Source organism: Protomyctophum parallelum (genome assembly GCF_964188405.1).
Source record: "Protomyctophum parallelum genome assembly, chromosome: 11".
NCBI classification, from domain to species: Eukaryota; Metazoa; Chordata; class Actinopteri; order Myctophiformes; family Myctophidae; genus Protomyctophum; species Protomyctophum parallelum.
The window spans coordinates 37,552,931-37,562,663 of record NC_139707.1 but is presented as its reverse complement, the minus strand read 5'-3'; the positions used below and the strand labels follow the sequence as shown (position 1 = coordinate 37,562,663).

Genomic DNA, 9,733 nt, shown 5'->3' with positions numbered 1-9,733 from the left:
ACAAGCTACGCACCTGTGGGCTTTCATTTTAGATGTGCAATTGTGTATAGTTGCATATTCATCTCCCAACACTGATTTCATGTATTCCATCTGCTTTGTTGTATCACTTACATTTGGTGATTAGATAAGTAAATGTTACGGTCCATTGAGATATATTATGCATCATACATTAATGTTGTATTCCATCTGGTTTGCAATTTCTATGAATTTATGAAATATTTGTTTTGTTTCTGTAAAATTCCCATGTCTCTATAACCATACACAAGTCTGTAATTGCTTGTTACATTAAATGTATAATTTAGTATTATTGCAATGTATAAGTCATATACAGTATATTTGCAGTGCAACACTGTAGTCACTATGGCATGGTGGGTGATTCTCACCTTCAGTGTAGGTAGATTCATTACGAGGAGTTTTACGGCGCTCTAAAAGTAAAGCAGATTAGCAGAAGTCTCTTACAACACTGTGATTGGAACATTGTGCATACGTTAGGACTAAAAGGTGGTTGTAATTGTATTCCTTGCTGTAATATGGATTGAGTGCATTTTATAATGGCAGAAATGGCAGGGTCATATTTTGTGCAAGAGGCAGGAGACAGGTTTCACTCCAGTACAGTACAGTACAGTACACACTAATTACATTAGTTGTAGTGGCCAAATCCCGTTCTACTGCGGTTGGAGATTGGACAGGATGTTGCTTCCTGCCCCAGACGCCCTAGCAGCCAGGGTGACTTGCCGGTTGCCGCCAACACATTCAAGAATCGTCCCCCTCCTCACTCCCCAAATTCTGCCACAGCAGCCTCAAACCTCACCTCAAATAGTAAAGTAATTGACCTGAACAAAGATATACACAGGCATTGTATGTTAGCCCTTAGTACTTTAATCAGGTATTGACCTGATTGAAGTAAAGATATTTGGGAGCCTGAATTGGTGTGCAGATTTTTTCATTTCTTATATAACTATAACAGCGCCCAGCCTATAGGTATAGATGTGCGTGTTCTTTTGGACTGTTTGTTCAGCCTCCTCTACTAATTGTATGTTAGCCCCCCATACACGCGGAGGGAACTCTGCCAACCGATGTGTGTGTGTACATGACATTTTCTCTTTGAGCGGCAGCCAAATAGTAAATTCCAACATGTGCATCCCCTACAGCTGATTAATAGTAATTCTGTTTGGCTGAATCCATGGCTAATTCACCCCACCCTCCTTTGTTACAGTATGGGAGCTTTTTGCTTTGGTAATGCAAACGTATGTTTTCTTGTCACGCATCAGGGGTGATACCATCATGGGTTACACACAAAGCATGCCAAAAATCTTATATGTTTCGTGTGACCAAAATCAATTCTACAGTCCATAACAAATTTAAATGGTCACACAAACCCAGGCAAAACGCAGTTTTTGTATCATTAGGAATAAATAAAAAATAATTAATATATTTTTTTATAATTTATTTCACTCTTCCAATAACCGCAAAAGCTCTACAGTAGTTGAAAGCCTTATAACTGTTAGAAGATGTAAGATTATAAAAGCAAAAAAGCATACACCATAATAAAAGCAGAAAAAATATATTTCTTTGCATAACCACGACTTCTTTGGCATTGTATGAATTTGAATACATACAATGAGAATGCACTGATCTCTTCTGTATTTGCATGTATTAGGAAAACATGACAATACAGAGGCCCAATGCCTGATTTATACTTGATTGTGCATATCGAAAATAGCAGATCTACAAGTTCACAACACATCTTGCTGTGCACAACTAAGTATAAATCACCCTTAATGGATCATAGTCATGGCATGTTCATTTATAGTCATGGAAGCCATTTTGCTTACATCGAGTATGACATAAGAACAAAATAGATGTGAATATGGTTAATAAAGCCCGAGTTTCCCAGCTCCATCAGTGGTTTATAACATATGAACTTTAAATAGTTGATCAAGTGCTTTATCACAAATGTCTGTTAGTCCCTTTATATTATTTAAATGTAAACATGAATAAGACTCAAATCAATTCTTTGTGCTTTGGCTGGTCAAGTTCTACACTTCATCGTCTTTAACATCAGTACACGAGGAGGAGCCAACAGCAGGAACAGCAGTAAAGAAAGCAGAGGCCTTGGATTTACCGCTGTAGCTTAGTGTTGGTTGATAATGACAGTGCTGTTGACTTCATGGCACTCTGTTTTGGACATTTCTTACTGCCCGGTCCTGGTCCCCACAGTCCATGAGGGCCAGAGGCGTCCACGGCAACATCCATGACCTGATCTGGGATGAGCCACTGCAGGAGGAGCAGGAACAGGAAGTCTAGGACAGCCACAAAGGCAAAAATTGATCCAGCCACTGGGCCACAGTGAGCCCTCAGCCTGAGCAAACGTCTGTTCAAAGGGAGCACCTCCTCTCCGGCCACCCTGTCGTAAACCTGAAAGACACATTTGCACATTTGCTCAGTTGCAGTGGTACTCACTTTTTAATTTTAAGGAAACCCCGTTTGTTATACATAGGTGGCAGGCCACAATAAATGTGACCAGATTTGACCGAGAGCCTGCCATCGCGCAACCTCCAGCTTTTCACCAGAGGAGAAAAACTTTTTTTTTAAATCCAAAATGAGTTAATAGCACAGGCAGACTCTTCACATACTAGAGCATGTCTGAAATAAGAGCTGAAATCGACATGTTCCACAGAAGTGAACCTTTCAAGCTCTCTTTTCTCAACTCGCTGTTTTCTGCAAGACATTACTCTATAAGCCATCAAAAAATATCCAATGGCAGTCCCTCAGTCAAATTTGGCCAGTGTACACTCACTGAGTTACAGACCCCACCAGACAGTGAAACGTACAGCACTGTATAGTACATCCTAACCAACATTAGCAAAGCACAATCATTAACCTCTTTAATTAATGTTAAATGTGAAACCTGCCTTTTCGGTCCTCTCTGCCACATTTCTCCAGGTGTATAGGTTTCGCACACAGGCGTGAATAGAGGTGGGGGATTGGACAGACCCTGCTCGTTGCCTTGCAATGACCGTTTCCAGGCCAGCACACAAAGATCGCACAGTAGGCTCACAAAGGGTGATCAGGTCCTCTGGCAAAACCTCAGGAACTCCCCCTACACGAGTGCTGACCACCTACAGAAAAATATAAAATAAGCACACATACACATTATACTGTAAATCACACCAGACAAAGCAGTCTATGGTTCTTATGATGACTCGTCAACTAGTTGTCCAGTAAAGCAGGATTTATGCTCAGTTCTGAATAGGTTACAGATGTGTTCTGAGGCTTCTGAAACATGCCATCACTTCTGCAGCAAATGTCTCTTTGAACCTGTTCTCAAAACAACTTCCATCAAGTTACAGAGAGGACAGTAGATGCTTTGGGTCATGGGTAGATTTTGATAAATATATGTGGATCCATCTTAACAATACACAACGCCCTCCAGGATTATGCAACCTTGTGATTGCAAGAATTTATGCAAATTAAATCCCACAACAATGGATATAAAATGGTCAAATAGGAAGCCAGTGCCCAGGCCGTAGCGTAACGGTCTGGGCACCGGACTGGTAATCCAGTCGCAGTGTGCCGCGGGTTCGACTCCCGGACCCGACACGGCCTTTACTGCATGTCACCCCCCCATCTCTCTCCCGTTTCCTGTCAGCCTACTGTCTGTCCCTTCAAAAATCAATAAAAGGCGTAAGCCGCAAAAAAAATATCTTAAAAAAAAAAAAAAAAAATAGGAAGCCAGTATCCGACAATAAGGACTGCCCGATTGCCCGTCGGCATTTTAGAAAAACCAACAGGCATGCAAAACCTGCCAAGACATGCCCAAGTGGGCAAGTACACAATGTTTTGTTTGGTTTCCTTTTGTATTTCTCCCATCAGTCGCAGGCAGCAGCTGCCTGCCTATATTGAATCTCTCTGCAAGAACAGGGCTCTAGACTGCCACCAAAAACGAGTGTGCAAGTTAACATTTCACCTGATTGCATTCCTAACTCATTTGTGTGGGATACAATAATCACAAAGATGCTCAGTCATCTTGGTGGAACTGGGACCGATTAAATACAGGGTCAATGTCCAATATGTGCCCCATTTTGTATTATTAAGCTTGCATTGGTTTGAAATTACAAAAGTGACTCAAACAATTGATGGGATCTTGCATTTATTTTCAATGATGTTGAAGTGAGAGGCCAAGAACTTATGTGGGGCAGTGTATTGAGTGTAATGCCTTACATTAATAGGAAGAATGTATTTGTAAAACTGACATTATATGCCAACATTACATTCATCCAGTGGCCTTTAATGGTCACATAACTACATGGATACTTGGATTCAATGAGCTCTCAAAATAACAAATGTTTTTAAAGCGACAAAAACAAAATCAACCAGGTGCTCGATGGAGATGCAAAGAAATATTATAATAATGTAAAGTAGGTTCTGGTGCTTCGAGGATCAGTGAGACTGGAATACTAAAGAAAAGGCAGCGATCCGAGCACTCAAAAGGTTAAAAAATGAAGAGGGTGGAAAAAATAAATGTACTTTATTTAGAAAAGTTAAAATAAGCCAACATGTTTCAACTCAAAAAGAGTCTTCATCACGAAGAAACATGTTGGCTTATTTTAACTTTTCTAAATAAAGTACATTTATTTTTATCCACCCTCTCCTCTCCTTAACCTTGAGTGCTCGGATCACCACCCTTTCTTTAGTAAACAAATGCTACTGTTCTTGTCACTGATGAAAGTGACAACAGTAGCCTATGCTTCAGCAGGTTTCAATAATTTAGTCTATACTGCCACCTTCTGTTGGGTTATGTAATGGTTAGGCAAGATTATCTTTGAGCAGCTTTAGTATAGTTTATTTTATTTTTTTATATAATTTTTATCCCACGATTTTGTAACCCATTTGTCACCCAGTGTCAATTATCTAATGTAATCCTGGGCTGTACACTCCCTCCGCCAACCTGGGGAGAGCAACGGACTGACCCCATGCTTCCTACTATGCATGAAGTGTCCAAGCCACTTCTTTTCACCTGACAGGGGGAGTTTCCCTGGTTGGACGTACTTGGAAGGAACATGTTATTCCAACCAGTTCCTTTCCCCTCCATCAGACACCCCGGCTGGCCAGGGTAGTTTAGAGACCAGGATTACTGCATGTTTTTTGTGAGGGTAACTACCCTAGGGGACACGGGGAGAACATGCAAACTCCACACAGAAAACCCCTTTCGCCAACCCCACCTAGGGTATGGCCACTGATGACGTGGAGGAGAGAACACACCCCCAGCGGGAATCAAACTCAGGACCTTCTATCTGTGAGGCGACAGCGCAACCGACTGCGCCAACGTGCCCCTAGCTTTAGTATATTTTCATATGCTAGCCTAGCCTCATGACTGCTGGTGGAGGCTAGAAGTCCACTTGGCTAGTAGTCAACCTGCACTGGACCTTTCCAAAATCAAAATGTTAGCAGTGCAATGAATGTAGCTAAGTTAATCGTTAGGAACTAATGCTTGTAATTCTGATACAGCACGCTGCCATATGTCATATGTGTTTTGAAGATATTCATGCTATAGAGGGTATGCGCGTGACATCATCCTACCTGGAAGTTATGCGTGGCAAAAAACTACTTTCTGGCCTTGACAGCCCATTCATCCAAACATTAAAGTCCTGTCTGATTGCATTAAACAATGTTAAACACACCAACATTGCAGCTGAACGAAAAGCTTGAATTATCCTCTTTCTATCTGCAAAGTTTTTGTTTCATGAAAATCCACCATAGAAACGTTATGAGCTACTTTCTGTCAATAAATGCCCTGCATTTGATTAGATTTCTAAGTGTCAGAGTTTGGAAGTGCTTGTTTTCAATAACACAACATTTTGCTGCCTCCTGCATTATGGGACATTTAGAAACGGGTAGTACGCAAGACGGTTGAGTGATTTCCAACGAGCGCTTCCAAACTCCAACACTCCATGCTGCTCAATGTTTTGCCACTCAGTCTAGATTAGGGGGGCGTGTCCTGATGGGAAAATCCTGCATATTCAGTCAGTATGAGTAAAGAGCAAACCTGCAGTCCACAGCTGGCTCCCTCCACTATGGCCATGCAGAAGGCTTCTGTCAGAGAGGTGTTTAGGAAGATGTGACCTTGAACCAGAACATCACGTACATCTTTATGCTCAAGAGCCCCAAGGAGTCTGACCCTGGAGGGAAGAGATTTAAAACAAGATTTGTCTTAGGCTACAATATAGCGTCGCAGTCCCGCCCTCGACGAGCGGCCCGGAAGAGAATTTCCCATTCATTCTTTCCCATGGACTTTTCAGAAAGTATTTATTTAAAGACCTTTTATGCCTCGGACAAAGCCAACTCGGCTCCTGACAATTAAATCATGACAATAAACACAATTTTTTGGGCCTAACAAATAATTAGAAGAAAATAAATGTGTGAAGTGAGTGGTGGGGGTCCCCGGGGGGGGGGGGGGCGCACCCAGGGTGCTGGCTCGATTCCGGCGAGCAGCCCCGCGTCCGAAACGGTTGAGAAATGACAGTTACCGAGTGGGGGTCCCTCTACTGTACTGTACTGTAACACCCCAAATCACCATATATACAGTTACTACGTGCGTGTGTGTTTGTGTGTGTGTTATTGTGTGCACAGGTGGTGAAAAACAGCCATGCTGTTTTCGTGCTCAGACGCACCCACCCAGCCAGCCACCCACCCACCCACGTGACCCACACACATAGCACACACATAGCACACACATAGTTGGCTTTGTCCGAGGCCGAGGTCTTTAAATAAATACGTTTTGAAACGTCTAGGAAAAATGAATGGGAAATTCTCTTCTGGGCCGCTCGTCGTTCTGAAAGGGGGCCGGACTGCGACACTCTATTACACATCTAAGCATGTCCAATGACACACACACATTCACACACGCACACGCACTACCTGTCATGTAGCTGGTACTTCTCCCTCACTTCCTCCAGTACAATTCTCTTGGGCCCTTCTCCACCAATTAGAAAATGAAGGTCTGGATGTTTGATGCAGAGCTCTGGGATTATTCCACCAAGAAGATCGATACCTAAATAATAATGACAACATTCATAATTACACCAGTCAATTGCATTAATTATTGTTATATTTACACTAGAATGATCAAAACTATCTTCAAAATTAAGATAGACTGTACATATCTACACATACAGTATCTATATCACCCAGCGTTGCAACGTCACCTTCAGTCAACTCAGAGTCCGAGTTATGTACAGTTAGGGACAGAATCGTAAATCCTCCCCACTAGTCTCGGTACCTCCGAGAAGTAATTCATTTTTTTGACGGGGGGCCCCGGCCCACAGCGGAGAGTGAACTCCACGAAAACAAGCACTCCTTTTTCATATCATACTCGTTGATTGGCTGAGGCATGCTGGTACCCATTCCAAGATATTCAGAGCCAGATTCTAAGCCATCTTATTTTCTTTAGACTTTATTTTACCTGTATCTCTCCTGCATTTCACGTTTTTCACCTGAATTTCACTCAAGACGATAAACAAAAGTCATCAATAGTAATCTTCAAAGTACCTTTGCGGTAGACGAGTCGGCTGACCACCACAATAGTAATTCTGCCGTCTTGGCGCAGAGACGGGTCAGGAGTAAAATCCGTGGGGTCCACAGCGTTGGGAATGACGGACACTATCTCTGGGGAAAGCGCTGCCCGCAGCACCGTGTTCTCCTTACTGGTGTATGACACACACACAATATGGTTGGTGTCACACAGGGACACTGTCAGAAGCTTGTTGGTCAGCACTGAGCTCAGGTCTGCAAAGCCGAAGAGTGAGTGGTCGGTAAACACCTGGAAATAATGAACATATTATTAACGTTACCATTATCAGGTTACGCCTATTATTTGGCTTTGGATATTTGGAACATATGAATAGAAAGATTTTGCATTTCATTTTCCGTTAGCCTTTTAAGCTTTGTAAATGGAGACTGCACTGCACAGGGCAGAATTGAGCAATAACTTAAATATACAAAGGAATGACAACGATGACCTCACTATGATCAAAATAAACAGATCAGGTTACACACCGTGTTAAGGCCCATGGTCTTAGCGTGAAACAGTGCATCGTGGGCCATGGCAGAGAAGGAGCTGTGTGCGTGGACCACAGTTATGCGCTCCCTAAAAAACACGGAGCGTAACAGTGGCAGGCTGTGAAAGCAAGTGGTGGCCGTCGACTGGTTGTACATGACCTGCAGGGGGAGGTAGTAGACCTTCAATCCATTGGTTAGGTAGCGGACCCCCTTTCTACTGCCATAGGCGTGGGTGGCTATCACCACCTTATGTCCCTTTTCCATCAGACACTGAGACAGTTGGTATATATGACTCTCCACTCCTCCCATGTTTGGATAGAAGAAGTCCGACACCATGCAGATGCTGTGCTTCCTACCAGGGACTTGGTGGGACACAGCTGGGGGGATGCCACACCTCTTGGAAAGATGACCGGGCCGGAGAGCTGGGTCCCTCCTCCGTTGGCCCATTATACAGGGCAACTTCCAATATTCATAAAAGTGCCTATAAGAGAATGCAACAATGCAATTTGACCCACCCTCTTCACACATAACACGGCATATTTTGTACAGTAAACATGACTTTACTTATTGAAAATACATAAAGAACACGAAGTGTGGTATACAACACATGACATGATTACTATAATGTATTGTACACGAATAGCTCGTTGGCGTACTTGGCCATGTTTGTAATTGTAAGAATGTCACCAACGCATGATTCATTAGTTTAATTAGTTGTTTCGTAGACTACATAAGCATTGCTTTATTAGCATAGCTGAGTTAGCTAACTAACGTTTAGCTAGTCATATTCAACAAGGCAGTTGCTATAACAGAAGTCTGTGTCATATAACTGGCTTACCATGTACAAGAAGTGGTGATTCACCGCATACAACGTAACATAGATTACTTATAGATGTGACTTACACAATAAGCCGGCTAACACAACAAACACTGGAGCGGCAGTCACTTCCTGGTACCTACGTCATGATGTGATAGTCAGCCCAGAACCCACCCACACTAGCTCTGGCTGACAGGTCGCACACACACACACACACACACACACACACACACACACACACACACACAACACACACACACACACACACACACACACACACACACACACACACACACACACACACACACACACACACACACACACACACACACACACACACACACACGCACGCACGCACACACACACACGCACGCACACACGCACGCACGCACGCGCGCTGCAATTTTGTACACTTTGTACACTCCCTAATTCCCATGTTGATAATGTTGACTTTGTCTTTATTGGCAAAATGTAGTCTACTGTTTGGCTTCAATAATGATAAACATTATGTTATGTAGGCCTACTAGGCCTATACATAAATAATTTGATCATTATTCTAGATACATTTCATATCCAAATTTGGTCAATCCAAACCTTTCTTTCAAATATACTAAAAAATAAATTAAATTAAAAAGCCAAGAACTGCCTGGACCAAGACCTTTAATGAGGTTCTGACAGTCATAGGTCATGGGACCTCTACAGACACCAAGGAGGAGAGATCCAGCAGTGGAGTGCATGGATGGAGATGAACAGATCTCATGGACTAATTACCAGTGGTAATTAGTGACAGACAGTCACTAATTACCAGACTGGTAATTTACCAGTAGCCTAAGACGCCTAAGGGCGAGAATGAGA

The 9,733-nt window shown here is 42.7% G+C and overlaps 1 protein-coding gene across 1 annotated transcript; it reads right to left on the bottom strand.

Moving 5' to 3' along the window:
- Nucleotides 1-1,491: 1,491 nt before the first annotated feature.
- Nucleotides 1,492-9,028, bottom strand: piga (phosphatidylinositol glycan anchor biosynthesis, class A). Its single transcript, XM_083776055.1, has 7 exons — nucleotides 8,900-9,028; nucleotides 8,059-8,542; nucleotides 7,552-7,822; nucleotides 6,922-7,054; nucleotides 6,050-6,182; nucleotides 2,916-3,122; nucleotides 1,492-2,418 (listed from the first exon to the last, which is right to left on the bottom strand). Exons 2-7 carry the CDS (start codon nucleotides 8,506-8,508, stop codon nucleotides 2,122-2,124), a joined length of 1,491 nt encoding a protein of 496 aa, XP_083632181.1. The 5' UTR covers nucleotides 8,509-8,542; nucleotides 8,900-9,028; the 3' UTR covers nucleotides 1,492-2,121.
- Nucleotides 9,029-9,733: the final 705 nt, after the last annotated feature.

What these genes read in the sequence shown, in the direction of transcription:
- piga (XM_083776055.1), bottom strand. Translation starts at nt 8,508, where the DNA reads ATGGGCCAACGGAGGAGGGACCCAGCTCTCCGGCCCGGTCATCTTTCC. An exon ending in AAGTACCAGCTACATGACAG is followed by an intron (nt 6,183 to 6,921) that starts GTAGTGCGTGTG and finishes TCTTCCCTCCAG; the next exon opens with GGTCAGACTCCTTGGGGCTC. An exon ending in TGGCAGAGAGGACCGAAAAG is followed by an intron (nt 2,419 to 2,915) that starts GCAGGTTTCACA and finishes TGTGTCTTTCAG; the next exon opens with GTTTACGACAGGGTGGCCGG.